Source organism: Haliotis cracherodii, unplaced genomic scaffold (genome assembly GCF_022045235.1).
Source record: "Haliotis cracherodii isolate W230 unplaced genomic scaffold, xgHalCrac1.p SCAF_9, whole genome shotgun sequence".
In the NCBI taxonomy this organism is placed as follows: Eukaryota; Metazoa; Mollusca; class Gastropoda; order Lepetellida; family Haliotidae; genus Haliotis; species Haliotis cracherodii.
In genome coordinates, this window is record NW_027266343.1 from 40,033,551 (window position 1) to 40,055,586 (window position 22,036).

Below are 22,036 nucleotides of genomic sequence, written 5' to 3' on the forward strand. Positions count from 1 at the left end.
GTCCTCCCGAAATTTTTTTGAATTTGAAGATGTGTGAGAATATGGAGACCCTTTTCTCAATCTGGTAAATATTACAGCTTTTAATAACCTACGACTAGGATAATTAAGGCGGAAAATATAACATTCATGAAAGAGTAATTGACACATACAAATTTCCAAATATTTATGGAACCTACCCATTATAATACGGTTGAGGTCAAATATATGACTCTTTTATTTCTCTAGTGATAGAATTATTCATTGAACCGTTTGGTAAGACAAAACAAATGTTTATCGATAGATGTTTATTTGTTGAGACACACACAGCGATACCACCAGCCTGTCTGTGAATAATCTATGAATAATCTATTCACTGAAGCATTGCCGCCAGCGTATGATGAGATGCTATCAACTAAGTCGCCACGCCTAAACACCGACCCATTTAGTCGCCTCTGAGTGAGCTAAAATTTAACGTCGCATCCCCATTAATTCAGCGATATAACGAGGATAGTCACCTCTGACGATAAACACACATGAATGTTGCTCAGTAGCTTTTCAGACCTGGTGTCACTCCGATGTTCATTTGTGTCTGTAATTATTCAAAATCTCATCTTCTCAATAGTTGCTTCAACCTTTTATCCACACCCAACCTGTTAAAAGTGAGTGAGTATGGTTTTACGCCGCTTTTAGCAATATCACGGCGGGGGACACCAGAAATGGGCTTCACACACTGTACCCATGTCGGGAATCGAACCCGGGTCTTCGGCGAGACGAGCGAACGCTTTAACCACAAGGCTACCCGACCGCCCCCCAACCTGTTATGACTCAACCCACGTGAAGTAAGCTCAAATATTTACTTGCCTGTCACCTATGAAGATTCGGGTTAGATTAGTTCTTCAGCAAGCCATGTCGAAAGAGGCGACTAACGGGATCGGGTGGTCAGGCTCGCTGACTTGGTTGATGCATGTCATCGTATTCCAATTACGTAGATTCATGTTCATGGTGTTAACAACTCGATTGTCTGTTCCAGATTCGATTATTTACAGACTGCTGTCATTTAGCTGGAATATTGCTGAGTGCGGCATTAAACAACAAACAAACAAATACTCGCCTGTCCGACGTCTCCTAATGTTAAGATCTTTAAAGCTGCAGCAAGTAGGACATTGTGGTTGCTGTGTCAATATGCTTCATAAATCTGTATCATATTTTGTATTATGAGTACAACTCGGGAGGGCCAGACACGAGTCGTCTACAGAAGGGAGGTAACTGTGTAAGTACGGGGTACGGGGTATCCGACACCTGACCTTGGCAACACCTGAAAGAAACAGCTCCTCACAGCATAAACTAGGTCAGCTAAGAAAGGCGTATTATATCCCGAAGACGCAGGGTCATACTATATCCGGGTCTATTCTTAACACTCCATACGCCTCTCTCGGGTATTCCCAGTCTCGGGTAATTGTTCAGCTGAATATTAGCGATTGGCTCAGTCTCGTATGTCTTTCTATCGTCACCTCAGGTGACGTATATGTACATGTAGTGCAGATATTTATTCTTACATCAGATGTTACATCTACTGTACATGTGCGGGCTATTTGGAGAATGGGACAGTTGAATGACATGAATACTTACTGACACATTGAAGCGGTACAAGTTGAAAGGCGAATCTTCAAGGGTCGTGGCTTCGAATTTCTGTCAGGTCTGGTAAATGTATGTATGAATCTGATACACCGTTGTGGACAGACATATCTGTTTACTGAAGGAGCCTTGTGTCTCGTGACGCTAACAGTGTGAATACAGATGATTCTACTACCAAGATGTCGGACGCTCGCATACATATAGTCACATGTTTGAACGTTGACTGTGAAATACAGTATGCTCGAATGTGTGAGGATCTGGAGACCCGGGGGATCGTGTGTGTCATGGAAGGGAGGGGGGATTATGGCATCGGGTCTACTTTTGTGAAGAGGTTCAAGGAAATGGTGGACAGCACCCTTGTGACAATAATACACCTGTGCCCTGACATGATCAACCGCCTATCCAGTTTAACTGACGTTCTCCGAGATCACCAAACTCAGAAATATTTATTCATACACGTCAAATCTACGCCGAAAGAAGTTCCGGAGGTTTACAAAGAAGTTACAAAGATGCTCTTAGTGAATGATTCATACTATAACAAGATCATTGACAAGGTTGTGGAGATTGCCCAACAGCCTCCTAGCTGTGTGTCGTCTGCTACTGAACTGGCCCACACGTCTGCTTCACATTTGTCGTCTGCTACAAGGAAGGAGGATGGTTATGATTCTGACTCTGGTATTAGTTCTTATTCCAACCCACCGCTTGGAGAGCCTGACGTCTTTGTCAGTCATGTAGAAAATCAGCAGTGTAGAGACACCGGGGTTTACATTCTGTCTAGCAAGATACAGTACAAGCCTCACCATCTCCTGAAATGTGAGTACATGTAAATATCAGATCCGGGGTAGAATAGGTGTTCAGCAACCCATGCTTGCCGTAAAGGTCGACTACGCTTGTCGTAAAAGGCGACTAACGGGATCGGGTGGTCAGGCTCGCTGACTTGGTTGATGCATGTCATCGATCCCAATTGCCTTGGTCTATGCTCATGATATCAATCACTGGATTGTCTGGTCCAGACTCGATTATTTACAGACCTCCGTCATATAGCTGGAATATTGCTGAGTGCGGCGTAAAACAACCAACCAACCAACCAACCAACATATAAGCCCCCATTGGAAATTTCTTGATAACAAATGTATGTCTGGATGAATTGTCAGCAATAACATTTTCGAAACACCCTTCCCTTAAGGACACATTGTACGATAAAAAATAAAATTTACATTTCAAAAGATATATCAGTATATCTCAAACGTCTGTATCACAGATGCAATGCTTTGTGAGGTTGGTTGACAATACATTTTCTGGCGGTTGCTGCTGAAGATCACACTTATATATGTATACAATACAATCTCAATAGGTTCATTACTAACTTTTCATCCTACTGCCAAATAAACTTATTTGCGTGTGTTTTCTTCAGATTCATTTTACAAAAAAATCGTTAATAGAATTCAGTGACTTCTGTAATCGTAGAGATTCACAGCTACCAGCACAGTTGCTCGCATATAACAATACTAGCAGACAGATAATTATATGTTTGTTTGTTTGTTTGTTTGTTGTTTAACGCCGCACTCAGCAATATTCCAGCTATATGACGGCAGATAATTATAGACAGTTCATCGTCACCAAGGCTATAGCTTAGTGTTACACTTTTCACATTATTGGACACAAGTTAATTTTCTATGTCATTTATGTAGTAGTCATAAGTAGTGATAAATGTTCACCTTGCATTGTCTTACACCACTTTTACAGAATATTTGTCATTATGTTCTACACAGGATTTCGTTCATAGATTTGATTAGATTAAATGTGTTTATATCATAGCTCAAATGTTTTCGCCAGTGACAAGTTCTCCAACCATTATGGAAAGCCTTACTGAAATGTTGAGTGAGTGAGTTGGGTTTCACGCCGCTTTTAACAGTATTCCAGTTATATCACGGCGTGTCAGCTTGATGTGGGAGGAAAGCCCGAAGTGATGCAGGTCTCAGACGTTTACCACTTCGGTGAAACCCACGAGCACGGACATGGTGCTGACAAACCTAGAAACATAATCGGTGCGAACCGAGGATTCGAACACACAATCATAGGTTTCTGGCGCGCCCAAGGGACGCAACTCTGCACAGCGAATCGCAGCGCCTCAGACGACTGGCTGAAATGTATAGAGGCACAATTATGTAGTATAGCAGATAGTTTATGAAGCGTAAATATGTGTTTATAGGATTATCTGAAATATGATTTCAGCGTAGATTTAACGACTGTAACAAATTTTGAAATTTTGAAATCAGTGCACAGTTTTATTCTATCTTCTTGCCGATTTAAAGATATTGTCTGAGATGTTGATTTTGCTATGTGATACTGCGATGTTGTTGTGCTGGATGTAAATAATAACGTAGCTGTAGTTACGAAAGGTAATCCACAGAGCAATAATTATCTTTAATGTCAATTTTATAATGTATGCTATGTCTCACGTCACTTTCATATCATTGTAATTTGTATGTGTAACATGTTTGGGAGAGGCATTCAGATAAGCAAAATTTGCTTGTTTGCCAATCCCTCTACTTTATGGAAATAAGTATGTTTATACCTAGAAACGTCGCTATTTGCTTTGATAGAATGCCAAGCAAACAGAATAATATTATGTTGACTAAACACTCGTTTAAAAAGGTTCCCATTTTATTACTATAGAAACTTATAATCCATCATGTGATGATTACAGCTTAACAATACCACGTCTATTTGGTTGGTTTGTTGTTTTATGCCGCACTCAGCAATATTCCAGCTATATGACGGCAGTCTGTAAATAATCGAGTCTAAACCAGACAATCCAGTGATTGATATCATGAGTATCGATCCACGCAATTGGGATCGATGACATGTATCAACCAAGTCATCCATGCTCGATGATCGATGCAGTGTATTATGTATCACTGTCAAATTATAAATACCCCAGAACCATTTGGTACCGAATATTTTCATGCGAATGGCAGGACGCTACAGACAGCCATGGAAGGAAATAGTACTCTCACGTGAGAAATAAATGATTGGCAAAGTACTGATGTGGGAGATGGAGATTCAACGTCATATCCAAAATTAAACTCGGACAGCGAATGGGTTCAGGATATTTATCATAACTGAAAGGATACAAGTATATATTAATACATGTGATAAAGAGTATACATAGCGCAGAGGATAGATCATACATATATTTCAGTTTGAATTTTGCATCAACAAAAAGGCATGAAAACCAATCATAAAATGATATATGCAACTTCACAATGATATCGAAAACCATGTCACGTTATGTCGCAATACGTTTGCAGTGTTCGTTAAGAATGCAACACTGATAACTGCCTACCAGGATAACAACAGACAGTGTATGGCTCACTGCTGACAACAGGCCTAGGACGGGAACAAAATCCGCATTTCGCAATAACAAGCTCAGTTTTGGGAAGGTGACAAGCGGTTTCTTAGAAAACAGGTCATTGTTATAAATACGAAGCAGCAAGCGTCGCCGCTTTTCGTCTCTGTGCTGTCGTTAACTTTATTAACTGTATGAATGTGAATAAGTCTTTTTACTTTGGTCATTTGATTCATTTGGCATACCTTTCCCTCCTACCGCAAAACAGCAAAGCGGACAAATCAAAACGCTGCATTTACTTCCCTTTTTGGCGTCAGTCATTGAATGTGACCCGTGTGTACTGACTGACTTTATAGTTACACTAAAGAAAAGTTTGAGAGGGAAAATCAACAACCCTGCCCGTGAATACACTGTACGCCGTAAGAGGGATATCTTCAGATAGACTGTTGACCTGATATTTATAGCTCTGGCAGTGAGAAATGTCGGGTATTGTTTGGTGCATAGCTATGCCGACATGTGTGTGACCTTCCCAACTTTATAATGTCACCAAATATGTTATATATCAGACTCGCCGACTCGGTTGATACATGTCATCGATTCCAATTGCGTGGATCGATGCTGATGATGTCAATCACTGGATTGTCTGGTCCAGACTCGATTACGTTACAGACTGCCGTTATATAGCTGGAATATTGCTGAGTGCGGGGTTAAAAAACAAACAAACAAACAATTATTTCTTAACCATCATATACTGTATTCGCGTTTTTTTTGTCGGTTAGTATATGAACATCAAATGGTTCTCTCTTTTTCTCTTTATTTCGTCTTATTGGTCACTGTTCTTAATTCCACATCTATTTTCCAAATTATCAGGGTCATCCAAAGGTGAACTTCGAGAGATGTGCCGCAAGACTAGACTTTATGACAGTAGCAACAGATCAAACACAGTTCGCTGTCTTCTGACCAAAGTCCTTCCAGAAATCTTTGCAAAGAAGGATATATCTGCAATAGTGGAACTTCTGGCAGTTCCAGTTCCTGTGATACAGAATAAAGTTTTAACTAAACTCGCGGACATCCTACTTTCAACTAAACACGACACTATTGATCGGGATGATCTGAAGTCAGCTGAAAAGGCTTTGTTTGAACGCTGTCTGACAGAGACTGATGTTATAGACCCCGTGTTCCTGCATAATTTGATTTGCACGTACCTTCTGACTCTCACCTATTTGGCGGTGTCCCAAGAATCTCGTCATTCATCCTTGGATTCGACGATCAAACGGGTAAAGCAATACATTTCACAGCCAAGCTCAGGAAACGAGTTTCCTCTGAGTGACATCAGTGTGTTTGTCGATGACATACAAAAACGTATTGATGACGTCACCAAAGCAGTCACAGCATGTGGAACGAATTGGAAGCAACTTTGGTCCGTGAAGAAGAAATCCTGGCCTGTTCATTTCTCTATGGTCTTGGGGACACTTATGGAGGTAAAACAGCAACTTACGTTGATAGTAAACATTCTAAATCACAATGCCTAATTTCAAAACTCTTCATTTCCTCTTCAAGTATTCTAAATTGTGGAATTTGTTTCTTGAAAGCATATAAATGATTTTTGTTTGGTGTATCAACTTGCCTAGAATTGTATTACCCTTTCAGGGATTTCCGTTTTGTAGACTATACACTGGATCACTGTTACCATATATATAACAAAGTACATGTATGGCACAAGGTCAATATGTTTGCCGATACATTGCCGGTACATTGACAAACACCTCTTTGATACCGACCTATTATCATGTAATATTCGAATAGTGAAGTGACATTTATATGCTTTACTTTTCTTTTAGATAGAAAAGTCTGATGTTGCACTATGTTACATGTCTCAAAGCAACTCACAAAGCTCGAAATTAGAAAGTTTTCTGTTTTGGTATAGTCATAATGGAAATGTAAACTTCATAGTAATGTTTATTTCAATTGACCAATCGGCGTTAGGCAAGTAACGCTGCTATGATATAAAATAACACTTCCGTCTTTTAGTTGTCTTAAGAATCTTATGCCCAAAGTTCAGTGGCACAATTAAGCTTTAAACTAAACTATTTTGTTTCTTGAAACAGGTGTTTCATGGCGACCCCCAGACTGCCCTCGTGGCCTTAGACACACTTCCAGCACTACTAAAGCCAGGGAAACCCAGAGTTCGAAACGTGTTAAAGAAACCAAAACCACAAAAGAGAGTTGTACAGTTGGTCACTACTGGGATGGTTGCTTACCTGAATGTCTTAGGTAAGTGCATACGTGGCTGTCCCAGGATTGCATGGAATGCCCATTAAATTAATGTAATTTAACAGAATTGTATTATCATTCTTATATCACCCAAGTGAGTGAGTTGGGTTTAACGCCGCTTTTACCAGTATTCAAGTTATTTCATTTGATGTGTGTGGAAAGCCCGAAGTGATGCAGGTCTCAGACGTTTACCACTTAGGCGAAACCCAGGAGCACGGGTATGGTGCTGACAAACCTAGAAACATAATCGGGGCGAACCGGGATTCAAACCAACAACCATAGGTTTCTGGCGTGTCCAAGGGACGCAACTCTTCACAGCGAATCGCGGCGCCTTAGACGACTGTGCCACCCGTGCCCACTAATATCACCCTAAATAACCAGTTGTTCGCATATCCCCTATCAACGAACCTAAGGACGTTGGTTTGAGGTTTCTATTAAGTATTAAGAACGTTACAATGGAACGCATTGACGAGTTATGAAAGGTTTATTTCAGTAAATCCCTGTAACTTCGTTAACAGGAGATGCAGTAGGTGAGGATATAGAAGATCGTGCAAAGGCTGCTTTCACAGCTCTTGGATTGTCACTAAAGGACTTGGACAGAAGCATATATGTCATGACAAGATGTTTATTGTTTTCGCAAAGCCCTGTGATCAGACAGGGTGCCCTATCCCTGTGGAAAGATGCCAACGCTGAATCAACACACAGTTTGATGGTGACAGAGGTTCTGACACATCTACATCCAATCAGCATCAACCGCCTGCACAAGCAACCAACCAACCATTCTACAAGCAGCACAAGCTGGAAAGTAGCTTCTACTCAAATTGGATCAGAAAAAATCATGATACACGTCAATTTACCAACAGGTATAAAACTAGGAGGTGCCCAGTTTCATTAGAACTAACGGCAATGGTCCAATAGGTTTTTTGCTATTGGTTCAAATGGGATGTGTCAAAGTGCTGCTTACGCATACTGTACACTTTATACATATATGAATTATTCGTTTAGCTCAAGTATTTGACTGTTTTAAGACAGAGTATTAGTGGCAGCACTTTTTTCTAATAAAAAGGGTATAGTCCTGACAAACGATTTACTGGGCTTAGCTTCGCCCTTTGTTCTCGCAACTGTACAAATATTTCTCGATAAGGTACTGTAATTCATCCTTTATCTATTACTTAGTTTATGCGATCGGACATCAACACTCTACTTTATGGTCTTGCTGCCTACAAGCTATGGTTTAAGTATTTTCAAACTTTCCAGAGAACGTCCTTGTGGAACATAGCAGAAGTCCATCCAAATCGTCGGATTGTGGTCACCTTACTACAGTCGAGATTCTGAGAGCTCTTTCTACACATAAGGGTATCCTGTCTATGTGGGCGTACAGAATCGACCAGTTCCCTGTTTTCTACATCACTGAGGATTACAGCCAACAGAACTTCCAGAAGGTGCTTTATTACAGTGCCAAGAACAAGGACTGGTTTAAACCTCTTGAGCTCATGCAGTTCCTTATACAAGCCCTGGAAGCAGTTATCGCCCTTCATGAACATGGAACAATACACAGAGATATTACTGCTGCCAGTTTCGCATATAACAAACAGAGCAAATCGGTCAAGCTGTGTCGCTTCATGTTTACTCGAACATGTGGACGAGACGAAACTCTTGTTGGTATGTCCATACATGTTCTACTTTTGGTAATGCATTATTAAGTATACTCATCTTTAAGTACACAAATATGTATTGTATTTGTGCTTGCTACATATAATGACTGAATATTTCTTGTTAGACAGAGAATGTTCATCCATTCCCACGAGATGGTCTTCTCCAGAGTCCCTCAAGAAACATCATTTCTCTATGCGGTCTGATTATTGGATGGTTGGGCATCTCATCTATGAAGTCATCACACACGGTTGCCTCCCCTACTCAGATCTCAAAGGACAAAATGAGACCTCCATTGGCAATCTGGTGAATTTTTTAGAACACCGTAACTGTGACAATAACTGTATATTTGTTTTACAATATGAGCAACACTGACCAGTATTTGTCAAAGGACATAGGGGCTATTCATCTCACCGAGACAGTGGATTGGTACCTGTGAAGATCCGGGTTAGAATAGGTCTACACCAACCCAAGCTTGCCGTAAGAGGGTAGTCAGCATCGCTGACTTGGTTGATGCATGTCATCGTATCCCATTTATACTACCTAACACTCGGTGAGGTTTAAAGTAACCTTGGTATCGTCGTGAATTATTATGTTGTTACATCATGTTGATGCTGACAACTGAAAGTCATATCAGCATGGTGTTTGTTTTTGTTTGTTTGTTTGTTGTTTAACGCCGCACTCAGCAATATTCAAGCTATATGACGGCGGTCTGTAAGTAATCGAGTCTAGACCAGACAATCTGCGCAGTTGGGATCGATAACATGCTTCAACCAAGTCAGCGAGCCTGACCACCCGATCCCGTTAGTAGCCTCTTTCGACAAGCATACTCGCCTTATACGACAATCATGTGTTGCTGAAGACCTATTCATCCCGGGATCTTCATGGGCTCATAAACCTCACTCACTGAAACCCATTCACAGTTGCAAAACTCTCAGCATGATGAAAACATTTTATTTTCAAAATGGTATTAAAATGTAACTACATACAACCTGTGAAGATCCGGGGTAGAATAGCTCTTCAACAACCCATGCTTGTCGTAAAATTCTTGTCATAAAAGTCGACGAACGGGATCGAGTGGTCAGGTTCGCTGACTTGGTTGAAGCAAGTCATCAATCCCAATTACGTGGATCGATGCTCATGATATCAATCACTGGATTGTCTGAACCAGACTCGATTATTTACAGACCGCTGTCATATAGCTGGACTATTGCTGAGTGCGGCATAAAACAACAAACCGACCAACCAACATACAAGGCACCATTTGAATGTATGTCTGGATGAATTGTGGTAGAATTGTGAGTGTGTGTGTGTGTGTGTGTGTGTGTGTGTGTGTGTGTGTGTGTGTATTGTCCCCTGCTTGTTTAGAGTGTACAGTCAATTTGCTTCTCATGCTCCAGATAAAGGAAGACAGAAAGAAGTTGTGCCAAGAAAGGTGCATCCCAACATCCGTGTTTGACGCCATCCAATGCTGCACCCGCTATGATGATACCCATCGTCTGTCCGTGTGTGAGGCAAAGAGCAGGTTGGAAGAGACCTTCGATCGTTACATCAGCTGCAGCGGTAAACCCATATAACATTTCTTCCGACAGCGTAATAATTATGCTTTCACTGTTTGACCCATTGTTCATCCTTGTTGCTAAGGACGCAGTTGCCACGGAGGTCAATGTTTAGGAATGTCCTAATGGGATAACAATCTTTTTCTGAATGTTGTCATAATATGAATACCAATATTATTTTCTTTTATTTTATTAAATCAGTATGCTGTAAGATTTTAGCTTCCTGCTTCTAACATGGATTGCATTAATAGTTGGACATATATTTCTCCGTTAGAGAATAGGTCTTCAGCAACCGATGTTTTGGCTCATAACTTACAATCCCGATAAGACCAAATCGGTTCTATTCTCTCGCAAAGACAACAACGGAGGTCTAAAACTGTATTTCAACGGAAAAGAAATCAGCTCTGTAAACAGTCATAAGCACTTGGGTGTTATACTTGAAGCCAGTGGCAAATGGTCTTGTCATATAGATACCATAATTAAAACAACTTCCAAGATGATTTACTCAATGAGAAAACTCAAACATCTACTATACTATTAACAATATATATAAAATGTTCATAAGACCACACTTTGAATACGTATGTGAGGTTTGGGATGGTTGCACCGAAGGACAAAGTGAGAAATTAGAACAATTACAATTAGAAGCTGCACGCATTGTAACTGGTCTACCTAAATATGCCCCCAGGCATTCATTATATTACGAAACCGGTTGGGAACCCTTAGTTGAGCGTAGAAAGAAACGTAAACTTTGTCTTTTCTTCAAAATTAATCATAACATGGCCCCTTCCTATCTAACAGATATTCTACCCAAAACGGTTGCAGCAAAAAACTCATACAGTCTCAGAAACTCTGAAAACATCAGTGTTCCTGTCACAAGACTAAGACATTCGTGTGAATCCTTTTACCCATCGTCTATCCGATTGTGGAACTCTATTCCGTTATCAGATCGAAATTCTACGATTTCTTGTTTTAAAAATTCGCTACAAAAGCACCACCCCACGTCACCTGCGTACTTCGCTTATGGAAAAAGAAAATATAATATCTTACACACAAAACTGAGATACATGTGCAGTCAGTTGAATTATGATTTATATAGAATTGGTATAAAAGATCACCCGAACTGTACATGTTCGAATACATTTGAAAATGCATATCATTATCTCATGGAATGTCCATTGTTTAGTCATCAGCGTGAAATTATGTTAAACAGCCTTAAACATATTGTTCATAACATACCTATTGATCTACACTTACTGTTACACGGCAATGCAGATCACGTTGTTACAGAAAATGAAGCTATATTTAAGGCAGTACAACATTATATATGTACAACTAAAAGATTTGTGTAAAGAACTGTTCATTCAACAATGTCTCTCTCTCTCTCTCTCTCTCTCTCTCTCTCTCTCTCTCTCTCTCTCACTCTCTCTCTCATCTATAGTGTTTTATGTTTTATGCATATATATTGAATTTGAAATTGTGAATATTTTGTAAATACTAGGGAGAGGGCATTCTAAGTTGGAAGAACTTGTCCCCCAATCCCGTTCACTCCTTGTGAATAAATATGTTTAAATCAACCGATGCTTGTCGTAAAAGGCGACTAACAGGATCGGGTGGTCAGGCTCGCTGACTTGGTTGATTCATGTCATCGTATCCCAAATACGTAGATCGATGCTTATGTTGTCAATCACTGGACTGTCTGGTCCATACTCGATTATTTTCAGACCACCATCATATTGCCGGAATAGTGCGGCGTTAAGCAACAAAGAAACAAACATAAGCTTGATTTTGATTTGACACTCATACGCTGATGTTGGCTTAAAGTAACCTGGGTATCGTTGTGAGTGCGGCGTTGAACAATAAACAAACAAAATAAAACAAACATAATTATATTTCTCATGCTAGTCATTTATCAGTTTCTAGTCATTGATCTGACTGTCTTTATTTCATATTGCTGCCTTCATATTAATCATGTTGTGGTACGTGGTTGTCTGTCTTCTGTATATGCATTGTGTGATATCTTCTTGTAGAACTACCTGAAAAGATAACTTCCGTGACACCAGACATTTTGTTTCCTGGACTTGACAGATCTTCCTATCAGGCTCTCCCAAGAGAAGTAGGTGATCAAGCTGCTTTTGGCGATCTCATTAACAATAGACTAAATAATGCATGTGGATTGTCTGGTCCACACTTGATTATTTACAGACCGCCGTCATATAGCTGGAATATTGCTGAGTGCGGCGTCTAACAACAGGGTGTGAGTGAGTGAGTGAGTTAAAATTGTTAGTCACATCGGCAATATTTCAGCCATATCGTGACTATCAAGGGTTTGAAATAATAAATACTATTAAACTTACAATAAAAACCTGTCAACGAAGGACAGTAAAAACACTAGATTTATCACAGAAAAGATATAAAACTAGTATGGAATCATAAAAAAGAGAACTATACATTACAATAACATGAGAAAAAAAGGCTATAAATCGCCAGCCACTGAAGGTGGATCACCACACTGGGGACCATGGGGACTTACAGTACCTTTGCTACCTGCTAGTTATACTAGTATATATATACCTTCAAATTACTTAATGGTGCGAATCAAAACAAAACGTTTTATTGTAGATTTAATTATAATTCCTATCATAATTGGATCTAGTACAGGACATAATCAATTTCGATCCATTAGGAAAATTAGGAAATTCACGGAATAATGTTTTGTTTTTCAGGATTCCGAAGGCGATTATGCATATGGTACGTTCTTACTGTCATAAAACCATATTCAGATATACACCCTATATTGAGTGTGAGGCAACAGGTACATTGTATAATAAATTCCATGACAATCAATGTTTTAGGTTTACACCGTGCATTAACATCATATTAAGATGTCTATTCCTTTCTAATCCCTCTCCAATATCAAGTCATAAAATTATTTAGTCATGTTGAGTGCACTATTGTTGATATCAGTATACAAGATATAGAAAATGCATCTCCGCTAGTTTGTTCAATACAGTGATTATTTCTGCTCTTTCAACAGTTAATAAAACATGTTTGTCTCGGTTGATCCAGCAAGTTCATGTGTTTATTAATATAAATTAGGTTGCTGACAATTAAACATACCTAACGGGTACGTAAGTGAGTAAGTTAGTGAGTGTGGATTTACGCCGTTCATAGCAACATTCCAGCAATGTTACGCCGGGTGCACCAGATATTAATTTCATACTTCACACCCATGTTGGGAATCAAACCCGGGGTCCTTGGCGTGACGAGAGAACTATTTAACCACTAGACTATCCCAACGTCTCTTCAGGGTATGTACGCCGTGTTGGTACCTTTAAGACTGACTCAAATCCATGCTCATGTGGTTTGCTCATTGTGAAAAATAATCACCTACAGTCATTTTGATATTTTCCCCTGGCGAGTCACACTCATTGTCTGACATAACTGTCATCTGTAACTTACTCGTATTTTATATATCTTTATTACATATCTTGCAGACAAGTGTGTCCATGAGTACCAAAACTTTGAAGAAAGTCAAACTACCTCAACAAAAGATGAACCGTTGTACGAGGACTTGGGCGCAAGCTACGATGTAGATTTCCTGGTAAGGTACTTTCGCATCGCTTTTCCCTCAATGCATAACACGTTGAAGTGATTGCCCTCCGAGCAAAGTAACATTATTCCTTGTCTTCAAACCCAGGATCCCACAGATCAAACTCAACCATAACATGTACACACAAGACTTAGATCTTAGTACATTAAACAACGACCAGTTCTGATTCCCTTCATATAACGATATTAGTTTCAATGCAGTAACCCTATTGTATATATAAAATAGTAAGATGAAACTTCATTCATTGTACGTCAAATGCATGTCATTTTAGTGACTAGCACAAGATGGCTGAAATGTTCTGATTCACGTAATCCGAATTTTATATGCCAATCAGATCTCATTTCAATGCAATTATTCATGTATTAGACAGTTTAATCTTAACAAAGAGACGAATGCAAATATATACAGATATCCTGTTTGTATTTGTCTTCTCATCTTTCTATTCCTTATTGCTTTCCATCTGTTTGCTATTTTTTAGAATGTTTTCATAGTAGGTTTCCATTACTTGGACCTAATCCATTTTGTAATTTCAAAATATGTACTTTAACTATAGACCCCTTTAATACATGCTTATTTTCCCCTGATTTTATCTATGGTGAGCCGTTTACTTAATACAGATATTTAAAGATTACTATCTAATCCCTTGTTCGTTTCTTAGCTTAAACCAAATCAGAGAATGGACATACTGTGTCATCCGCTGACGCAGACAGAAGAATCACAATTGAACACAGAGAGCATCCCAGGAATTTACGGCCGTGTGGCTGTTGAGAAAAGGAATGAAACAGAATACATGGTAAGATTGTTAGTAACAAAAGCTTTTCATACCGTCATGGTGGCTACTACGTATAGCATAGGGGCTGTGTTTAGCCCTGTGGTTAAATCGTTCACTCCTCAGTTCGGTTTTGATACCCCACATTGTCACAATGTGTTTATTGGAGCGACAAAACCATTTCCGAAATCATAAGAAATATCTTCCGAAAGCGTCCAATGTACATTTCCAACTAAATCATAAGTATGTGTTTATGAATCACCATCAAGTGATGATACCAGGTGTTCACGAAGGCTGAGCGTATCCTGCCATATAACATATGCAAAGACAAACACGGGAACATACGGTACACACCAAAGGTATGGAATTGCATCGGACATCATCTTTGTCATTGATGGGTCAAATTTAGAAATGTTCTCAATATGTCTACCATTAAATGTTTTGAAAGCTTTATTGAGGCCATGAATGTTGTAACAGCTTTTGGTCAAGCAAGAGTTCATGATGCTCTTTGAAATCTCCGTACAAAGAGTATATTCGATTGTATCTCAAAAGTTGTGCAATGTAGACACCACAGGCTGGAGCTGCAGGAATATTGCTCGACATGAAGGGAAAGATGACTTTTGGAAAGCTGGAGACATCTCTCTTGTCATACGGTCTTGTGGAGAGTTTCTTGTCACTCTTCGCTGGTCTCTTTTATTTTTAGTTCAGGTGGGGAAATCAGCTCCCATGTTTGGTGTGCCAGGATTATAGCTAAAACATTTGCTGATTACTAGCACAACGACACAATCCAAGAATATAAATGTACATTCGCACACATTGATATATAAACCAGAGTCTGTAAACCACCCAGTCATGCAGTGCAGCCATGGCGACAACAGACTCTTGCACAAGTGCACAGTCCTGGTGAAACAACACACCTTCAGACAGTTTACGGGTTGTAATCCACCAGGAGGATTTCTTTGGAATCACAGAAAAACGAAGCCATCACCTTGCCATCTGGATGGGACAGACTTTGCCTTCTTCGGAGGAGGGAATATGCGGTGTCTCCACAACTGTGACTGTTGTTTAGTCTCTGTACTCATCCATGATTACAAATCGCTCAACAAAATCAGCTGAGTCTGCCTCAAAACGATGAAAAGTCTCAAGACAGATGATAAAGCTTGAGTTTTTCAGATCAAGGATCGGCAGCCCTAGGATCCAGCATGCTGACATCTTTGTTATGTCCCTTTTATTCCTCTGAAACCGCCTCTGTGGTCTAGAGGTAGAGCATCCGCCCAGAGAGCGGAAGGTTCAGGGTTCGATCTCCGGCCGCGTCATACCAAAAGATGATAAAAGTTGGTACTTGTTGTTACCCTGTCTGTCGCACAGCATTAAGGGCCTAAACCAAGGACTGGTCAGCTCGGAGTCAGTGTACTGTGTAAATCCGGACTAGTACAAGCAGCCACACACACACACACACACACACACACACACACACACACACACACACACACACACACACGTTCATGCACGTCGCTATGTAAGTAAAATAATCTTGGACGCGACGTTACCCCATTTCACCTCACCTCATTCCTCTGATGCCTAGTGTACTGGCTATGTGGCATTTGGTGAACCATCAATCATCCATAATCATATGTGTTTTAACATTTGCCTTCGTGGCGGCAGTTGAAGGTCTTCCTGATCTTGGGTCAATTTCGAGTCTCTCTCTTCCCCTCTTCAACTCCGCTGCCCCCCCCCCCCCCCCCCCCCCCCCCCCTTTGTACAGTGACAAAGGAAGGAGCATCATTCCCTGAAGTAGACACCAAGTCCGTGTTGAGAAATGTTGGAGTTAACCGGTTCGGTCGGTGATAATTGATGACAGTGCAGTAGCCAGTTTGTCCTTTTTCATCAAGGGGGATTAACTAATCACTTTCATGCCAGAGAAATGCTGCTTGGTTGAGTATTTGGTTCGAATGCAGCCTGTAAGTATGAAAAGTAGTGTACTTAGCACTTTCATACATCCTTCGTAGTTAGGCTTAGGCTGTTCAGCCACCTCTCGTTTGCATTAGATGAACGTAACAAATGAATCATAACAATTCTGTTGGTAGCCAAGGTAATGTTTAATGCGCAGGTGTATGACTTCCCGACTGGAGATTGTGTCTCACTGAGCAATGTGATGGATGTTAGGAGCTTCGGCCTATGGTCTTTGGAGTTCGTTCGCTGTTTGAGTGCAGTGGCAAAGACGTTGTCTCTTCTACATCAGCAAAACTGGGTCCATGGTTGTCTATGTGCAGATAATATTTGGATAGCTTATACTGAAGATAAAGGCAATTACACGGTAAGATCATAGACCTTTTTTCTTGAGTTCGAATCCCGATTCTCCCGGATTATGTTCCCAGGTTTGTCAGAACCATAAGTGGCAGGGGTAGGACTTTTCTGAAGCTGACACGTTAGTAAATCTGTTTTTTCAGTAACAATCGTCAGTTGATTCCACAATCAAGCATGTTAATTGACAGATACATCTGTCTCTTCAGAAACCTAAGAGAAATAAAAACACAACATTTCCTCAAGCATGCTAAAATGATATCCTCGGGATGACCTGTCGCTCTTTTGCCCAATTGTCAATAACAGCTGCCAAGTCAATCCACGAGATAAACATGTTATTAGACACAAAGTGAAGACTCATCAAACCTACCTCTCTCCCTGTCACAGGTATACTTCTCAGACCTTGGATATATCCGTATGTCACGTGACACTGAGGATGGAATGATTGCCGATGACAGTTTTGTTGTGCCACACGATGAACATGTGTACAGAAGGTAATTTCTGGAACGTAATACTTTGTACTGTTTGTTGTTTCACAGTGACCTCACTGAAAAGTACTTGATAGCAAAGGTAACAATTAGCAAAGTGGTACAATACATAACCGTTTCCTAACAGATGCCTATCAACTAAGGAATCAACCAAATTCAAGATTTCACTGAAATATTGTTCAAGGCAGCATAAAGTTTTAAGCAACCCATTCACTCACAACAAATTATGTCTCCCCCAGAATGGAGGGAGACATATTGTTTTTGGCACGGTTCCCGTCGGCGTCGGCGTTCCCACCGTTTCCGGACCATAACTCAGAAACCGTTTAATATTTTTTCGCGAAACTTTGTATACACATTAACCCAGCACTGAAGTGGTGCCTTTTGCTATTTAGAGATTTTTGACTTTTTTATTTTTTCTCGTTTTTCATGGAGATAACTTGAACATAGACTCTGAATGGGGGTAAGCTTGGTTTCCGGACCATAACTCGGAAACCGTTTAATATTTTTTCGCGAAACTTTGTATACACATTAACCCAGCACTGAACTGGTACCTTTTGCTATTTAGAGATTTTTGACATTTTTATTTTTTCTCGTTTCCATGGAGATAAGTTGAACATAGACTCTGAATGGGGGTAAGCTTTGTTTCCGGACCATAACTCAGAAACCGTTTAATATTTTTTCGCGAAACTTTGTATGCACATTAACCCAGCACAGAAGTGGTGCCTTTTGCTATTTAGAGATTTTTGACTTTTTTATTTTTTCTCGTTTTTCATGGAGATAACTTGAACATAGACTCTGAATGGGGGTAAGCTTGGTTTCCGGACCATAACTCGGAAACCGTTTAATATTTTTTCGCGAAACTTTGTATACACATTAACCCAGCACTGAAGTGGTGCCTTTTGCTATTTAGAGATTTTTGACATTTTTATTTTTTCTCGTTTCCATGGAGATAAGTTGAACATAGACTCTGAATGGGGGTAAGCTTTGTTTCCGGACTATAACTCAGAAACCGTTTAATATTTTTTCGCGAAACTTTGTATACACATTAACCCAGCACTGAAGTGGTTCCTTTTGCTATTTAGAGATTTTTGACATTTTTATTTTTTCTCGTTTCCATGGAGATAAGTTGAACATAGACTCTGAATGGGGGTAAGCTTGGTTTCCGGACCATAATTCAAAAACTGTTCAATATTATTTGATGAAGTTGTAACATATTAACCAAGTCCTGAAGTGGTGCCCATTAGTTGTTTGAAATTTCTAGGAGTTTTATTTTTGTCTCTGTTATTTAGTAATGGAGGGTGGGAATGAAGAGATGGGGTTTAACGTGAAGTAAACGAATGAATGGGGGTTAGGGGAGTGGGGGGAGACATATGTTTTTACGAGTAAAAACACTTTCTAGTTATTGTTTGCTGCAGCCTCGTCCCTTTTTTTTGTCAGATCGCCCCCTGAGGTAATACGAGACGGTACCTACTCATGGGCGAGTGACGTCTTCAGTTTTGGCCTGATCTTGTGGAATGGGTTCTCCAAATTTAGCACTTACCACAATCAAAGACATCAAAACATACTCGAGAGTATTCCGAAGGATAAGGTAATTATAACGTCATTGCTGAGCTGTATTTATCGTTATCTTCTATTTTATTCTCTGCAACTTCCTTAGTTCCTGGGTTCGTATCGGAGATTGGCTCTTGTTCTGAACCCTTTGTCATATTGGGTTTCAACAAAGTGGTAAACGTGAACGGCCTGTTTTCCTTAAACATTCATCAAATACTCAGAGTTAAAAATACCCTCAACCATCCATTCTGTATTTTGCCAGCCTTCAAATATGTTTGCTTGTTTGTTGTTTAACGCCACACTCAGCAATATTCCAGCTATATGACGGAGGTCTGTAAATAATCGAGTCTGGACCAGACAATCCAGTGACTGACATCATGAGCATGGATCCACGCAATTGGGATCGATGACATGCATCAACCAGGTCAGCGAGCCTGACCACCCGATCCCGTTAGTCGCCTTTTACGACAAGCGGATCACCTTTTACGACAAGCATGGGTTGCTGAAAACCCGGAATCTTCACGGGTCCCTTCAGATATGTGTTAAAGTGTTCCTAATTTTGCAGTTATATGAGTACCTGACCACAACATCTGGACAACAGATTCTTCCCAAACCGGAAAAGTGCCCGGATACAATCTATTCTCTCATGCGCCTCTGCTGGAGCCCAGAACGACATGAAAGGCCACGGATGACAGTTGTTCAACAGAAATTACTGGAACATATAAGGTATTTTCCAAATCAAGACTGTGCAATCATCATTCTCAAAAATACATATTTCAATATACTAGTAATTCCGTCTGGTCTAACAGTAGCATGTGCTGTCTATAAATACTCATAACATTTGCATGTAGATTAAGACATTTAGTATGCTGTCGTCCATACATACATTCTTTATGAAATTTGATTGTGTAAATTCATATCCAATTTGAAGTGTGTGAGTGAGTTACTCCACTCTGCGACGGAGGTCATGGACCTACTTGAGAGGCTGAAAATATTACAAATTGTTTTGCCCGTTTACTATCACGTCAACAAAACCTTTAACGTTTAAACATAATTCTTCTTTCAGCGATGAAGTCCGTCCCGACAGAAATCCGGATATGTATGATACTGTAGATACTGAGGGGCAATCAAGTGAAGATGACCTGTATGCTTATCCTGATCATGCAGACACCATACTGTCAGGTGACTATGATAGTGTGGAAGGGTCTTCCTTACAATGTGATGGGTCGCGCTCGTCCTTTACGTCATCTACACTTTTCGGTGGCGGCACCGGTGTGTCGGTTGACAAAGAAAGATTCAAAGTTCACCCGAGTCCCAGTAAACCAAGCCTTAAACCAAAACCTTTGCCAAGAAATGAGACAAATGGAAAAGCCTTACAATTACAGAAGTACCTTGCGGAATCTGGGAGTTCGTCTGAAACCTCCGGATCAAGAACAAATATATATGTGAACAATGTTGAGAAGACGAAAACGAATGAGAAACCACGTCTCCCTCCAAAGCCAAAATATCTGTCTCGCCCTACACCAGATGCACCCTCAAGTGGTTATCAACTGTGTGGTGATGCATCTTCAAGTGATGATCAAATAAATGATGACAGTAGGCATCCTGTAGATACAAGTCTCGAATTGTCTCCCAGAAATAGACCCGAATCACAGCAACCGACAAACCAAACTGGTCTGAAGCCAAGCACTGTGCCACAACGGGTCAATGGACCGCCTTTGCTCGACAGTCCACCACCTCTACCACAGCGTCCGCCCCCACGACGTAACAGTGAAAAATAACCGGTGATGCAACAGTTCAGGTCGAACTGTATGGAAAATGAAGTAGCAACATGAAAACTGATTGCACTTCATCCAAATGGGGAGCACGGTTGACCCAGTCGTCTAAGGCGCCGCGATTCGCTGTGCAGTGTTGCGTCCCTTGGGCACGCCAGAAACCTATGATTGTGGGTTCGAATACCGGTTCGCCCCGATTATGTTTCTAGGTTTGTCAGCACCATAGCCGTGCTCGTGGGTTTCACCGAAGTGGTAAATGTCTAAGACCTGCATTACTTCGGGCTTTCCTCCCACATCAAGCTTACTCGCCGTGATAAAACAGGAATACTGTTAAAAGCGGCGTTAAACTCACTCACTCACACACTCACTCATCCAAATATAATCTCAGACGTTCAGTGGGATTCGTAGATTTTTAGGCTACTTGACAAACACTTGTGTCCTAGAGTACAAACTGACATGAAATAGAATGATATATATATGTGAATATATTCGTGTCCCTTCTTGGCTAATATATACATTTAATTTACTGTAGATTGATTTCTTTAGTGACCGAAATTGATTATTTATCATTAGTATTTTACACGCACAGGTACCTGTTTCTCGAACTGTCAAAGCACTCCTTGCAAATAGCGATCTTTAGGTAATACGCATCGGAGCCCTATCTGTACGCATTCTTGCTGTCTTAAATACTTATTCTAGTGAGCACTTGAACACTTCACACTTCACTATTACATGGGACCCGTGAAGATCAATCACTGGATTGCCTGGTCCAGACTCGATTATTTACAGACCGCCGTCATATAGCTGGATTATTGCTGAGTGCGGCGTTAAACAATAAACCAACCAACACTATTACATGGACTGTGCCGTGTTATTACTGATTGTTGGTTGGTTTGTTGTTTAACGCCGCACTCAGCAATATTCCAGCTATATGACGGCGGTCTGTTGATAATCGAGTCTGGACAAGACAATCTGGTGATTAATATCATGAGCATCGATCCACGCAATTGGGATCGATGACATGCATCAACCAAGTCAGCGAGCCTGAGCACCCGATCCCGTTAGTCGCCTTTTACGACAAGCA

At 40.4% G+C, this 22,036-nt stretch overlaps 1 protein-coding gene across 2 annotated transcripts; it reads left to right on the forward strand.

The window, feature by feature from the left end:
• The first annotated feature begins 1,505 nt into the window (after positions 1–1,505).
• LOC139452274 (uncharacterized) lies at positions 1,506–21,712 on the forward strand. 2 transcript variants are annotated; one of them, XM_071233677.1, is made up of 16 exons: positions 1,506–2,427; positions 5,837–6,447; positions 7,075–7,240; positions 7,759–8,103; positions 8,498–8,902; positions 9,021–9,199; positions 10,294–10,456; positions 12,483–12,568; positions 13,179–13,203; positions 13,950–14,056; positions 14,724–14,858; positions 16,945–17,151; positions 17,526–17,632; positions 19,064–19,214; positions 19,743–19,903; positions 20,244–21,712. In XM_071233677.1, the coding sequence occupies exons 1-16, from the start codon at positions 1,794–1,796 to the stop codon at positions 20,956–20,958; spliced, it is 4,197 nt and encodes a 1,398-aa protein (XP_071089778.1). In that variant the 5' UTR covers positions 1,506–1,793; the 3' UTR covers positions 20,959–21,712. The 2 variants fall into 2 exon arrangements, with proteins under 2 accessions (XP_071089778.1, XP_071089779.1); XM_071233678.1 differs by lacking the exons at positions 16,945–17,151; positions 17,526–17,632; positions 19,064–19,214.
• The last annotated feature ends 324 nt before the right edge of the window (positions 21,713–22,036 follow it).

What these genes read in the sequence shown, in the direction of transcription:
- LOC139452274 (XM_071233677.1), top strand. Translation starts at nt 1,794, where the DNA reads ATGTCGGACGCTCGCATACATATAGTCACATGTTTGAACGTTGACTGT. An exon ending in GCTACGATGTAGATTTCCTG is followed by an intron (nt 14,057 to 14,723) that starts GTAAGGTACTTT and finishes TTCGTTTCTTAG; the next exon opens with CTTAAACCAAATCAGAGAAT. An exon ending in AAGATAAAGGCAATTACACG is followed by an intron (nt 17,152 to 17,525) that starts GTAAGATCATAG and finishes TCCCTGTCACAG; the next exon opens with GTATACTTCTCAGACCTTGG.